Source organism: Diabrotica undecimpunctata, chromosome 4 (genome assembly GCF_040954645.1).
Source record: "Diabrotica undecimpunctata isolate CICGRU chromosome 4, icDiaUnde3, whole genome shotgun sequence".
NCBI lineage: Eukaryota > Metazoa > Arthropoda > Insecta > Coleoptera > Chrysomelidae > Diabrotica > Diabrotica undecimpunctata.
The window spans coordinates 43,903,733-43,920,033 of NC_092806.1; the positions used below are offsets into that span (position 1 = coordinate 43,903,733).

At 31.8% G+C, this 16,301-nt stretch overlaps 1 protein-coding gene across 1 annotated transcript in view; it reads right to left on the reverse strand.

Annotated features, from left to right (window-relative positions):
• The window catches only part of LOC140438220 (uncharacterized), a 35,711-nt gene extending 30,594 nt beyond the window's left edge, over window positions 1–5,117 (reverse strand). The window contains exon 1 of the mRNA XM_072527926.1: window positions 3,883–5,117. Within this exon, the coding sequence (XP_072384027.1) occupies window positions 3,913–4,956 (1,044 nt within the window). The 5' untranslated portion in view covers window positions 4,957–5,117 and the 3' untranslated portion in view covers window positions 3,883–3,912. The remainder of the gene's footprint in view (window positions 1–3,882) is intronic.
• Between the last annotated feature and the right edge of the window lie 11,184 nt (window positions 5,118–16,301).

Sequence of the window (16,301 nt, forward strand, 5' to 3'; positions counted from 1 at the left end):
GTAAAAAAAATCAAACAATGGAAAAACTAATAACGTCATTAAAAAATTTTTAATGTGAAAATTCTAAAAAGTTCTGATAACTTGCTGAGACATAATGTATTCGCCAGAAAAATATAATCGTACTTAATTATTAAAAAAAAAAAAAATAAATTCAAACTAAAAATTATAATTTTGATTAAAGAAACCGCTGTTAAGAAAATTGGTGTATTTCTAATAACCAAAATAGCCCTTGAATTCAAAATAAATTTTAATGCAACTACGATATAAAAGTTCAAATCTAGTCAATATTGGAGTGTATTAAAATAAGTTTCAGAGGTATATTAAAAAAGTCCTAAAAGTTGCAATAGGTTCATAGAAAAAATATGAAAAACCAGCCACGACCTTCAACGTCGAAGAACACAAAAGAACACAAGTACACTAATTTTAAAGAAGTACAGTAAAAAATATCTTTAATTTTCATCTAGATATTTTCCAAAAATATATTAAAAAAACTTAATTTGAATGAATGAGCACAAATTATGGAACAGGCAAATACACTGTAGGGGATAAGGATTTTCCAAGTGCATTCTAAAAACATTTCTGATCCTGGTCAAATCATTTAAGAAACTTCTAGTGACTGCTGGTGAAAAAGATTTTTAAGCGACAACATATTTCCTGTATATTGAAAAGGTGTAAGATACGGCTTTGACTACTGTGGGTTTATTAGTGGTTTCTGTCTGGAACGAAAAGCTGTTTATCGTAATAAGATAATATTTTTTACGAGAATTTCCAAAGAAAATCAGGAGCATGAAACAAAATTAATCGATTTCTCGATAAGTCTTGAAAGGTGTAAATTATATTTTTGAAATAAAGCTGCTGCAGATTTGTCAGTAGTTTCTAAATGAAACAAATAACTTCTTAACATAATCATTCGACATTCTTGGTAGGACTTTTTAGCGTAGTCGAGATGAGACTATTTTTTCAAGCGTTATGCCTCAGAGCTTTGCTCAGAGTGGAGACAAATACAGCAGAAGGTAAACGCTTTTAAAATTCTGCTATGCATCAATGTAAATAACGACAAAGAAAGGACATCTGGCTCATGACAAGAGAGCATAAAAACTGGCTAATTAATTTTGATAATTTACTAGAAGAATCTAGAGAGAAACTTTAAAAGAACTTGAAGTCCTAGACAATACTGAGTCTTATTTACTACATTACACAACTAATCTCATGTAATGTTAAACTATTAATTCTATCACCGAATACTAGATTTAAATGTCAGCTCCTACATCAAGGGGTTAAAAAATGAATTAAAAAATATTACAGAAAATGTTTGATACAAAAGCTACTGTCGTCAACTAAAACATTAAATTCATAAGAATAGCTTGAAAAATAAATTAACTTTAGAAATGCCTTAATTTCATGGATATATATATATATATATATATATATATATATATATATATATAAACTACATACGAAAGCTGCACTCTTTACCTTTGAAACGCAGTTTGATTTTTGTCAATAGGACACTTGGATCAAAAAATATCGAATTTTTACCGTCGAGCTGATAAAATTTTTATTGAACATTGATTTCGCGCCCGTAACTGACATTCAAAATCGACGGTCGCTTCAAGCGTTTTTTCTGAGAGAACGTTTCATTTTACACAAAAAGTGATAATAAACATTTTTATTTAAAATTATCTCAGCTATAGTTTTATTTAAAACATTTTGTTCTACGACGTACAGATTCTTGGTAAATCGCTTTTTTTATGTTTTTACCCCCCTACGAGGGGGTTATAGGAGTATGCCCAGGAGTGGAAATGGTAAACTTTTTTGCATCTTTTTTGGGGTCTTAAAATTAATATTCTCTGCAAAATTCAGCTTGTTCGTATGATTTTTAGGGGTCAACTCTCTGACAACTGGACTATAATGAAACAGAAAAACTTGAAAATATTGAAAAAAAATTTTTCTTATGTTATACGGAGAAAATATTTTATATTCTTTCAAGCTGTTAATTCGATAGAAAGTTAAACAATAAAAAAAATAATCGCTACATTGAAAATTGATAAATTATTAATATTACTGCTTTAGTTTATTTCTATGATGGCAATAATGTTTGCCCTTCAGTATATAGTACTGAATCCAACTAGCAACTATGTTATATTTACTGACAGTAAAAGCGTGGTCGACAGATTTAACAATATTCAAACAGTCAAGTACATAAACCACATTGAACTGAAAATTCTTAAAATTATTTATGAAACTATACAATTAGGATTAAATGTAATAATTACATGAATCAAGGGCCATTCGGGAATAAAGGACAATGAGATCATTGCTAAATCAGCGTATATGCTTGGAGAAAAAGTAAACAAAAATTTAATTCCAGCGACAGATTTTGACACCATTAGTAGACAAAAACTTAAAAATAATTGGCATTTACATTACAGAGAATGTGAGACTATCTTAAACTTTTATCATTGTAACCGTAGGATGCCCTCAAGAAGATGGTTCTACACAGAATTTAATTGACATTTTATAAAGACCATTATTCGGCTGAGAGCAAATCATGCTCTTACACCATCTTACATGCATGGAATCGGCCTATCAAATACTCCCAATTGTACTTGTGTCAAAATAGGCGATCTAACACATATTATATTAGAATGTGATTTCTTTACATGGCGCCGTCTCCTTTCGAAGGTTGGCAATCCAAATGGCAATTGTAGTTTTGGAAACTGCTGCGCGAAAGATTTCTGCGGATGAGCGGTCGAACCATCTCCTCAGGTCTCTCAGCCCCGAGTTCTGGCTTCTTATTACTGATCTTTTGCCCTGTACTTTTCCTTCCAGTATAACTTGATGAATGTGATTTACAAATTAATAATATAAACGAACTTTATAAGGAATTAATAAATTCTAAGTGTTATTTTCCAATAAACCTCAATATTTTCATATTTTCAAATAATATCGAAATTCTTCATTGCATTTACAAACATGTTAAAATATAATATGTAAATACATGTTGTAAATAGTATATAGGCATAATCTGTTAATATGATTTGAAAAAAAAAAAATTAAGAAAATAGAAATAGAACAAAAAACAAAAAATAAATACAAAAAAAAGCAAAAAAAAGAAAACAAAACAAAAAACCAAAAAAAAGATAATAAAAGAATGTAAAAACAAAATAAAAATATATCAAAACAAAATTTATGTAACCATACAAATATTAGGTATATACTATAATTAGGTACTAACATTGATAACTGATAACAAGAAAGTTTTGACTATGAATCTGCAATCAATAATAATGAAAATTTAGTCGATTTTAACAATATACAGAAACAAGTCTGGCTAATTGGCTCCGCCATAACCATTTTTCAGAAAAAAAAAAATAAAAAAAATAGTTTATTTTTAATTCAACAAAATACGAAAATGTGTATCTAAACACATGTTGTAAAATGTGCAACAAAATACGAAAATGTGTATCTAAACACATGTAGTAAAATGTGTAAATTTTGATTTTAAAAAAACCTCCATTCTAAAACTCAAAATATTAAGTAAATAATTTATTTTCCAATATTTGGTTTATAAGGAATAAGAGATATAATATATATTTATATATATTATATTTTGAAATAAGTCGTATGTAAATAGGTATACTTATTTAAAATATAATGCCATATATCAAATAAGTACTTATTTGATATTTGTAGTAATGAATATTGGTTTATACAGTAACCAAAACTTAATATTTCCATATTAATTTTCTGGCCCCCTACAGATATCTACTTTCTTTTGATTAATATTATACATTTATTATCAAACAAAAAATAAATTTTAAAAGTAGACATGGAATAAATTCAAAAATATTTAACTTAAAAGATTATGCGTGTACATACCTACATTATATTAGGAATCATTAGTTATTATTAGCTCCCCCTGGGTTGGGGTCGCTGTTCCCACCATTGCAGAACATCTTCAATATTTTCTTTATGTTCTTCGGTCAACCCGTTTTCAGTCTTTAAGTGAATAACCGGAAGTTCATTGATGTTTGGTTTCACATCACATAACTGTTCTTCCCTCGAGTTATTAAACACTGGTATGTAACAGTTGGGATCACTTTTTTCCAAAGAACCAGGACTTAGAGAACTGTCACTATAGATTCCTGGAGAGATTGATCCTGTGGTATGCATGGTATTTAAATAACTTAAGTCCTGAGCGTTAACGTTAAATGCTAAATTCGGATCTAATAAAGAAGGATCTGTGAGCAAATGTTCGTCGACCATAGGATCCAAGTTTTCGTCATCTTCATAGATGGTGTTTGAAAGAACTTGAAAGGCTCCTGATGAAGTGTCGATCTTGATGAATTGTTGTGGTGAAGAAGTAGTAGTAGAAGACATATCATCGTCGTCATCTGGCGGTGATAGTATTTGATATGTGTAAGTAACGTTGTTAGTAATTTGGTGGTTAGGAGATGCTGAAGACGTTGGTGATGGATAGGGATGTTCTGGTATGCCATCCGTTGTATCCATAGCTAAGATATCTTCCAAACTACGTATATATTCAACCGCCATCCGAAGAGTTTCTACCTTACTAAGTTTTTTGTTGCCACCTCTTCCATTACTAGACTCAAAGGCTGCAGCTATGAAGTTGGGAATATGTTGCCTTAAATTTGCAAATCCATTGTTAACTTGTTTTACCCTATTACGTTCTCTAGCATTTCTTCTAGCTACTGATACCGGCGCTGGATTGGTTTTAAGTTCCTTTGCTGGTTTACTTGCTGACTTCTTTTTAGCTGTGTTGGTGATAAGAACATCATCTCGGTTAAAATCCTTGGGTTGAGGAAGAAGTTGTGGAGGTTTTCTTAACACAATAATCTGCCGTTCACTTTGTTTGTTATTCACGTTATTTTGCTGTAGGATGTTAAGTTTATTTAACGGAGGATTATATTGTACGACACTGATTTGAGACATTGTAGAGTGTTCGTTCAGAGTTCTCAGAATAGACTAATTTTCGCGCTCGAGTTTGTCATCACTTAGAAAGTTCACTTCGGTCACTAAATAATAATATGAGAGCTCGTAGAAACGGCTGCACCGGATGTTACAATTAGTTTGGCGCTATTATAGATTTGTCGCGTGCGACAGTGTTTTGAGGAATGAAGTTTTATATCAACTAATTTGAAAAGAAACACATTCGCACATGGCACGAGGCAAACAGTACAAACCCCACCCATTTTCGAGGGGTGGTTTCTGGATCACCAGCTGTTGGGTTACGTTAAAAGGCGGCATATAAGGGACCCGTACGGTAAACATTCGGAATTGGACGTGCAGGTCCGACTTTACCCATATTTTCAAACTAACGTGAATGCAATTTGCTATCATAAAAATATGTATTATTAATTACATTCGTTGTGAATATTTTATAATAAAAGTGGATCATTTAAAATTATAAATTCGACTTTAGAAAATAATTATTCATTAACTGAGAATATTGAATTTTTCAGATTTAAAAGACATGTATTATACTAAAATAAATTAAAATAAATTAATTGTTAATAAATTTTATAAACATTTTAAAACTTGTGGTTTTGGTGTTTTGTATCTCGGAAAAATTGATATCTATTAATCACATAAATCAATACAAGGAAAATAAAAGCGGTTCAAAAATAAATCAACCAACTACTTCAAAAGAAATAGTCATCAGCAAAATTAACAGGTATTAAATAGTCTCTATTCTGTAGTCTTTTTCCACTTCCAGGGTTTATTTGTCGATTTATTGTTTATGATTTATAACTTAGAGTAACCTTTCAACATAAGGCTATCCTAAAGATGGGAAAGTTCGTTTTTGAGGGTATCGAGTTCAGAAGTAAAAATGGCTTTCAACCATCAATGGTTTATGTCTTGTTTGTTAAAATAAAGCCGCCTTGATTAATCCCTGAGCGTGAAAAGTGTCCTTCTTGCAAAATCCTGTATGAATCAATACTAATATTCATATGTAATTACGGGGCTAAAGGTTCCAAGCCAAAGCCAATAAGCAAAAAAAAATTAGATTAGCAGTGAACTGTCTGAGAAAATATACGTGTTAAACAAAGTAGCGATAAAAAATGTTACACATCGCAAATGATAATATAGTATATATTCCCCAGACAAAACATTCTTTCTCTTGAAATCTATGTTTAAACCTCAAAATGGAAGCCCTTACGGATCATCAATCGAATTCCTCCCAGAATATAAAATCTTTTTCAAAAATAAAGTATTCAAGCATGGTTGCTGTCTGTGACCAGTCTTGTTCAGGATTTGGAATAAATACTGATGTATGTAAAGAAAAAATATAAAAACCTGGAAATAACCTTAGATCATAACACCATTTATACTATTTAGTCTCAAATGACCCAATGTTGTTAGCACAATGCTAAAATTACATCGAATATTATGACACGTAAATTATTGATAAATAGAAGATGTGGAACTTATAAGTAAACAACAGAACCTACTGCTTGTAACCGGACAACATATTATTTTAAAGATTACAAATATTTGGGAATATGATGGGAAGCTGGACAACTGAAATCAACTTTAAAAACACGTAGGTACTCGGAAAAAAATTAATAGCAATACTATAACTAACTAATACACTTTTTGTTCAAGATATTTCAGACAATCACAAACACAGAATATTCACTACAATCATTCAGAGTAAAGTATTATGTAATAGATATGTGAACTACTATATGAGGAAATAAAATGCTCAAAATCTGTGAAGTTGGAATCTGTGAAGAAGATCGGCAGGAAGATTACCGGAAGATTGGAAAATATACGAAGATATATGAATATTTTTATATAAATAAAATATTAATTGAGGAGCATACTTTCAAATCGCACTTTGTCCATATTTTCACATTCTGACTTCGAGGTGGCGTTGGATTCGTCAAAACATCATTTATTAATTAAAATATATTTTAAAAATTAATATTAATTAAAATACTTCCACTTTCTCTCAACATCTTAAAGAATACAAACACACCCTTAATATCCCAGAAGACGTTTCACTTATTCACAACATCCCCCAAAAAAATTTCCTCAAATTAGATTTATACGAAGATCTTGAAATTCTTAAAGAAAAACAAAAAAGCCCAAATTGCGTTAATCGTCATGTTTCATTCAATCGAGATTTTCTCCCTCTCCATCGTCAACTATTCTCCTAACTTACATCCCCAATTTACTTCTACAATTAAATTCCATATTAATTATTAGTTCACCTAATACTCATCTCCCTTAGTTCACTCTAAAAACCTTTCTTCCAATACATCTTACTTTCTATCTATCCTACTCTTTTCTTTTCAACCCAAACTTCATGTCTTAATCACTATAACCAATACTTTCCATGCTTCTATTTCGACACTCCCAAATTCATATCAGATCATCCATCATCCACCACCCATTCCATATTATTAAATTCTTATTTTACTTCTCTACACAATTCCCTCAGGGTTTGGCTTCGGTTCTCTGGGGACCTCAGTCTTTCGTAGTCTATACGTTTATCACAATTTTCTCAAAACACGTTAATTTTCATTCTCTTTACTCAAATTTAACAGAGCCACATACAACAATTTCATTTTACTATTATAGTCAATATAGACCAATAGTTCATTCAACTTACCAACTTATAACTTAATCTTTTATCTTCCTATGTACCTAGTGTTGCTTTATAACAGATAGGGCTTTTTCTCAAGTTATAAGTTAAGTACTTTACGACCAATATATTACAAAACCACTTTCAACCATCAAATTTTATCCATTTCATACTTGTCAACACACAAAATATAACTACTCCACTCAGTTTGTCAACATCCAATCAGAAATTCATATTCATGAACTTACAACTCAAGAAGTTTTACATTTTCCAGGTACCAAATGTTGTTTTTTGACATACAGGGCCTAATATAATTGAGTTGTAAGTTAATTTTTACATGAACTTTATATCATAATAGTTTTATTTCATTCATTGAACAACATCCTCACATATTAAATATATCAATTCCTATATTTTTTCAAGAACCCAACTTTCCACCAGTGTCTAGTTTCCATTTTCCAGGTACCAAATGTTATTAAAACATAAAGGGCCTTATATAAGAATCTTTTCATCACACCACTCGACACTGTATAGTTGGTTGCCTAACTATAATCACATAATTTTCTCACCACAATTTCATTTCACATACATAATTTAAAACAATAACATTGATGGTTGATACTGTTATAATTTTATTTTATTTCAACTTTCACAATTTTAAACAACGTTGGCTTCTGTCTTAAATAGACATATACAGTTACACTGACTGCTCTGTCATAACTTCCGTCTTAACCTGCCAAGATTGTCATTTCAATCAGTTGCTTTGACAAAGTCCTCGTAGACATACCGTCTCAGGACTCGCAACTAATGTAGAGTCATATGTCGCCATGTTACCAATCCAACGGTAACTTTAACATCTTAACTGTAAATTAGACATAATGTAAATCAAATCTTATTTAATAATTTTTAAAGGGTTTTTACCCACATATTTAGTGGCTACATCCATGTATTAACTTGTAAGTATTAACCACACTTTTACATTAACCTTAGTCAAAACTTAAATCATTTCATGTTCTTTTTAATTAAGTGGTTAAATACTATTTTAGGACACTGATGATGGAATATTTATTCCGAAAACGTTTTGTCAATGCAACATAGCCCAACTGGGTTTTTTATATACCTTTTTATAAAGGATTTTATTCAAAGTTTTTTAATATATGGTATACAGCCAAATACAGGAACTTTGTTTCCTTGTGGATTGTTTATTAAATTTAAATATATATATATATATATATATATATATATATATATATATATATATATATATATATATATATATATATATATATATATGGGCATCTTGCTCTGCCTTTCTTCCATTATTTGCCAATCCCCTGTATTCGTCATCTTCTGGTATCTATTTAATATTTCTGCGCTGCTTTTTATATAATCCATTTCTACCTAAAAACATTCTTCTTAGAGATCTACAATAGGTGTCCACACTTTGGACCCATAGATCAAATTTAATTTCACCATAGTCCTACCCGCTTTTCTCTTATTTTCATTTGAAATGCTTTTATACAGACAAAATAAACTAAAAGTTGCTAAGACTTTCCTATTTTATTAATTCTTTGCTCCATTTCTGCTTTTCACAATAAGTTCTGATTAAATATAGCTTTCCTGTTTAGTACTAGGTATTCTGTTTTATTCAGGCCTATCTATTATCCCAATTTTTATATTCATTATACTCAGCCTTTTCATGAATTCTAAAGCACGTGAGTCCCAAAGACTCGCTCTAGCATAACAAGATCGTCTGCAAGTGGAAAAATCATATTTTTGCGAATAATAAATTGTGAAGGTATTTTTTATTTGTACTCTGTTGTCTCTATATGTTCTATAACCTGTGACAGGTGTCGATCAATTCTTAGGTCTTTTAAAGCTTCCAACAACTTTGATCTCAAAATATTATCATAGGCTTTTTCTTAGTGTACAAATGACAAAAGTAATTTCTTTCATACACTCATAAACTTTTGTACTATCTGTTGTAAGATAAATAAGTTTCTGTACAGCAAAGGATCTATCTAGTCTAACCGCTTTGATCTTTTCTAATTCTATGACTGATGGTCCGTCTTATTATATCATTAATAACTTTACTACAGAGTCAGCTTCCATCCATCCAATGGCACTACAGCTTAAATCGGGCCTTGGCCTCCTTCAACAAGCTTCTCCAATCATTTCGATTTACCGCTGTTCCTTTCCATGAACGCGTTTCCAGGCAGTTCCTGGCATCCTCATCGACTTCGTCTTCCCATCTCTTTTTAGGTCTGCCAACAGGTATTTTTCCTTGCATTCTTGCATTTAGTAATTTTCTGGGGATTCTATTCTTATGCATGCGGACCACGTACCCTGCCCACCGTAATCTCTGCAGTTTAGTGTATTGTGCTAGAGTTGGTTCGCTATATTGCTCGTATATTTCTCTATTATACCTAATAAGCCAGTTGTTGTCTTCACTTATTGGGTCCAGGATCCTACGTAATATTTTTCTTTCAAACACATCTAATGCATTGGCAGATTTCTGTGTCACCACCCATGTTTCACAACCATAACTTACTATGGGCCTGATTATTGTTTTATAGACCCGGAGTTTTGTTTTCCGGTCTGACAGAGTTAGCTTATTATACTATTTATACTCAAACTTCGATAATAATTGGTATCTCGTTCATTACTTTTCCTAAAAATAGTTGTCGTTTTTCTACTTTTTATTAATTCCAAAGGAATATTTCTATGACCTGGAGATCAGCCACTTCGTTTTGGATAGTAAGTTTGGATAATTTGGTAGTGCGCTTTTAACTTCTTCTATTGTAATAGTGACATTTATGTATGGTACTTCGTTATGAAGTAGTGTATTTTCAGCTGAGTACTTTTTTCTGATTTTAACTAGCAGAAAAACGTAATGTTTTTTTCATTCTGGTAAAGGAATACAATCAGTCTTTACTTTGTTTGTATTATTTCTTTTCAGGTTATTTTCAGGTTATTTCAGAATAATGTTATTTCCTTTTTTTATTGATTTATGGATCTTCTTTATGTTGACAAGCTTAATTGTCAGCCAATTCTTGTTAAAGTAGTTTATTTCTTTTATTAATTTCTTTATCTCGTTAGACAATCAATGATATTCTGTTTTTCCTTCCATTTTACGTTTCTAATACTTCATCTGCAACCTTACTTACCACTCATTTTAGATTACGATATTCTTCTTCTATGTTATTACTTTTAGTTATATCATTTATTCATCATCATCATTCTGGCTTTACAACCCTGCGTGGGTTCTAGCCTTCTCGAGAATTTCTCTCCAGTCGTCCCTATTCATCGCCTTTCTCCGCCAAACACGTATTCTCATATTTCTCATGTCTTCATCGATATTATCAAGGAAACCTGTTCTGGGTCTTCCTTTTCTTCTCTGACCAATAGGTCTATCAAGGAGCGTTTTTCTAGATGGGTCATTTTGTTCCATCCGCATTACATGTCCTATCCACCTCAGACGTCCTATCTTAAAATGTTTTACGATATCAGGTTCCTGGTCTATTCTAAAAAATTCGAAGTTGTATCGTCTTTTTCACACTCCATTGTCATTCAATGCTCCATAGATTCGCCTTAGTATTTTCCTTTCGAAACATCCTAGCATATTTCCATTATTTTTTGTTTCAGCTCTCTGAACCATACGTTAGGACTAGGCGTATTATTGTTTTGTAGAGTTTTATTTTTGTAATTCTCGATATAATTATGGATTATGTAATTTAATTTGAGTTTGAAATATTCATCTTTGGAATAGGTATTTGAAACTGTCGTGTTTTATGAGAAATAGTTTATATTTTATATTTTTTTCGTCCATCATCTACAGAAGCATTCTTCTGTTCTTTACGTTTTGTGACAGACTTCACAAGAATCAAATATTGTAATAAAAATTGTGTGAGAGATATGCCAGTCGAATTTTTTTATAATTATAGCTCAGTTATGTGCGCAAATTCAATTTAAATCTGATATAAACTCTTTAATATGTCAACTCAACTGTCTATTTACCCATAGTAATTAATGATTTTCTTATAATACCTTCTTATAAACCTTCAGATTTTATTTTATACGAGCGATAACATGACGGTCCTCAGGTAACGTCAACATTTCGTTTCCAATGACAAGCAAAAAAAACTTTTATTATTAAGTGATTAGAGAAAATCATTGTATTCAAGTATTTAAAAAACGAATTACCCTGATGCTTTCAGGAAAAGTTGCTGTGTGTGTCTTGAAAGTAAAGTGTGTTGCAAGTATGTTATCAAACCACACTACTTTAAGAAATATAAAAATAAAATGGTTATGTAGAATCGTTAAGATCCAAAATAGTACAAAAATTGTTATAATAAATATTTAAATTACAATCAAAATGACGCTTTGAAGGTTCATAAATCTGGATTTTTGTACCGACTCAAGGTATATGTAAAAACGGCCCTGATAATGTGTGAGCGTGTGAATATTTGAGCTAGGTAGTGAGAAGAGAACAGGCAATCTGGATCTGTTTTTGGAGAGTAGATAGCGGTACTTGACATACGTGAAATCGGGAAGTTTTATGGTTTTACGATTTTGACACACGGGAATTTTTTTAGAAATAGAAAATATGAAACTACCGTTTAAGTTATGTTATACAGGGTGTTTCAAAAAGGTATGTCATAAATTAAATCACGCATTCCGGGGACAAAAATAAATTGATTGAATCCAAAGTACAAAGGTGTACACAAAAAAAGTTACAGCCCTTTGAAGTTACAAAATAAAAATTGTTTTTTTTTGCATTATCTCCTAAGCTACTTGACATTTTGTAATAAAAATGGACAAGTTACTTTCTTGTTCTAAAAGCATTTTTCATACAAATGAAACAACAAAATCTAAGCGCACAGAAAAATTTTAAGGGGGGTGTGCATGTGCAGCCCTAAATCCCCCAAACTTTTGAGTACGTTCAAATCAAATAAATTTTGTGGCATCATTAGTTTAACACATTATTTTTAAAACTTTTTTGCCTCATCACTTTTTGGAAAAACTAGTTTTTTCCTAGTTGGCCATAAAATTACAATTAGTTTCTACGGATACAATAATTACAAACAGTTCCATCAATAATAGTCAATAATTTGAAACTATCATTTAGTTTGTGAATAAGATTAATATTCAAAATTTTAATATTACAATCGCCTACACATTTCAAGAAATGGCAGATATGCATTTAACTTTGGTTAAGTTGGATCAGATTAAATTATGATTTCAATAAACTATCGGGAATATCCTAGGTGAATGTCAAGGAAATAGTGCAGCAGTCGCAAGGCGTTATGCAGTAAAATACCCCAATATAAAATACACCCGATAGACGATTATTTCTGACCATTGATCGTCGTTTACGGGAAATGGGTAGATTCCAACCGCAAAATTTGCTGGCAATAGTGGTCGTCCAACTAGTCCCTGGAACAAGTACAAGGGTAATAGGTGCTCAACTAAATGTTCCTCACGTAAGGGTTTGGAGGCGTTTGAAGGATCAGCTGCTTAAACCCTATCACTTAACAACGGTTCAAGAGTTATTGGTTGAAGATTATCCTAAAAGGATTGGATTTTGCGATTGGTTGTTAATGGAAAATACTCGAAATGTTAATTTTATTAGAAATATTTTGTTTACCGACGAGGCTACCTTCAGTAAAAATGGAATAACAAACCATTATAACGAGCACATTTGGGTCGACGAAAATCCTCACGCCAAAAATACGACTCATCACCAAAGGACTTTCAAAGTTAATGTTTGGGCAGGAATTTTGGATAAAAATCTAATAAGCCAAATTTCTTCCCAACAATGTAAATGGTGATAATTATTTGCAGTTCTTGGCAAACGATTTACAAGAGTATTTGGAAGAAATTAATATTTCAATAAGGCAAAATATGTGGTTTCTACAATATGGCGCTCCACCGCATTACAGTAATAAAGTCCGGAAATACCTTTGAAGGCAGTATTCTGGTCGGTGGATTGGAAGGGGTCGTGACGCACCTATTTCTTGGCAACCCAGAAGTCCAGGTCTTAACCCCATGGGTGTTTATAAAATAGAAAGTGTATTCTGTAACAATAGAGGACGAACAACAATTGAGGGTTAGAATAATTGATTTTTCAGCGCATTCTGTTTTCCTTATTAGAAGTATACCGAATGTGTATTAAAGAAAATGGGGGTCATTTTGATCATTTATTGTAATATCATATTTATAGAGGTTATAGACATTTTTCGTACTTGTTAATTCATTTAAGCCATTTATTTAGTTGCACGTAATTTTTTAAAGGTTAATGAAAAGGGCCGTAACTCAATTAAAACTGTTTTTTAAAAAAAGTGATCAGATGCAAAATTTTTTTAAAAATATTGTGTTAAACTAATGATGGCCACAAAATTCATTTGATTTGAACGTACTCAAAAGTTTGGGGGGATTTAGGAAAAACGCTTTCAGAACAAGAAAGTAACGTGTTCATTTTTATTACAAAATGTAAGGTAGTTAAGGAGGTAATGCAAAAAAACAATTTTTATTTTGTAATTCAAAGGACTGTAACTTTTTTTGTGTACATTTTTGTACTAAGTTAAGTTGGATTCAATCAATTTATTTTTGTCCCCGGAATGCGTGATTTAATTTTTGACATACCTTTTTGAAACACCCTGTATAATATAACATATTGTAGAGTTGAAAATTCTCAGAATTCTTTAAAGAAAAATATATGAAAATATGTATGTTTTGCGAGACATGCCATTACGTTTTACTTTTATTATTCACTCGCATTATCCTTTTCTATTTGTTTTAAACGTTTCAACGTTTGGCATTTCTTTCCACAGGTAGCTCTAGCCTTCTCTGTGTTTATTGTTAGTTGTTGCCCTGGAAACCATCAGGGTCTTCTAACTCTAATGCCACAAATTGGTTGCATTGCTCCTGTAGTGACCCTTTCCCAAGTTAACATGTTCCTTTTCTAACTTTAAATATATATATATATATATATATATATATATATATATATATATATATATATATATATATATTTATATTCACCTTCATTAGGAACATGCTACAAAATTAATTTGTGTTAATTTTGTAGTATGTTCCCAATGGAGTTGAAAAAATAAATATCAACGAAATATCAAAATGATGAAATAAAAATGTAGTTTCAGTTTAACCCACAGACCGTGATCCCGACATTTCAACACGATTCCGCAGTGTTATACAACATACCTGTGTGAACAGAAAACTAAAAAAGGTATATCGATGGAAGGCAACCTTATATACGTATTTCTGACTATTGGTCGTCTTCAGTACGGTGCAGCCAAGTTAGAAAAGGAGCATGTTAACTTAAGAAAGGATCACTACAGGAGCAATGCGACCAATTTGTGACATTAGAGTTAGAAGACCCTGATGGTTTTCAGGGCAGCAACTCACAATAACCACATAGAAAGCTACAGCTACCTGGGGAAAGAAATGCCAAACGTTCAAACGTTTAAAACAAATGGAAAAGGATAATGCGAGTAAATAATAAAAGTAAAATAAAAGATAATAAAAAGAATGCAACCGTATATACGTATTTCTGACTATTCTTCGTCTACAGTACGGTGCAGCCAAGTTAGCCTTCCATCGATATACCTTTTTTGGTTTTCTGTTTTGCGAGACATTCCACTATATTTTACCTTAAATAGTTAACATCAAAGAAGTACTTGAGAATGACCAGGGAAAACCTACGTTTGACAGTTGGTTTTTTAACTGGTCATTGTCAACTAAGCAAACACCTCCACACAATGGGGCTAGCAGACGCACCTCTATGTAGGAACTGTGAACGAGAAGACGAAACTGTAGAGCATGTCCTATGTGAATGCCCAGAGTTATCGTTAATACGAGAGTACGCGTTCGGCGAGTCCTGGCCCACACCTGCCCACATAAGAGAGATGTCTTCTGGTGACTTCTGCACCTTTCTAGAAATGGCAGGATGGACAATGAGCTAAGGGTGACAGCTCCCTGGAAGGATGCACAATGGGTCAATTGTGGCCTAAGTGCTGTGAAACTTAACTCGCCCTCCCTACTCTACAGATACAGACACTTGATATGGATGAATTATTAAATTAAGAATAATAAGATATTAGATTTAAAATATGAATATTAAACAAGTTAGTTGCGTTATCGGTTAGTTATTATTCGATTATGTCTCGTATCGATTTTAAAAGCTCTGAGAAATTTGTAGAAAGTTAATTATTAAGGTCCGTTGTTAGTTAGTTCATCGAAAACAAAATTTGGAAAGTTTAAAGTCAATTTTGAGACTTAGGGGATTACGGTAATTTAGACAGGAGTAAACGATCATTGGTTAAAGAAATAAAGTGAAAGGAGAATTTTTGATTTAGGATGGATTGTTCGAAGCCGAGAAGGTGGTTATCTGTTGCAACTGTGAGAAGAAAAACATCCAATTCTGATAAGTGAACTAGTGCCGAGAGTCTAGGAGTCTAGGCAGACTAGGAATGATACATGATCTTCTTAAGGTGCCTTCTCCATTACTGAAGGTTGGCTATAACTACAGCAAATTGCTCTCTATCTTGAGCTGTTCTTAGTATCGAATGTGTGGCTATGCCTGTCCAGTCTCTTACATTCTTCAACCACGAGCATTTTCTTCTTCCTGGGCCTCTTCTTCCTTCCACTTTCCTTTTCATTATAA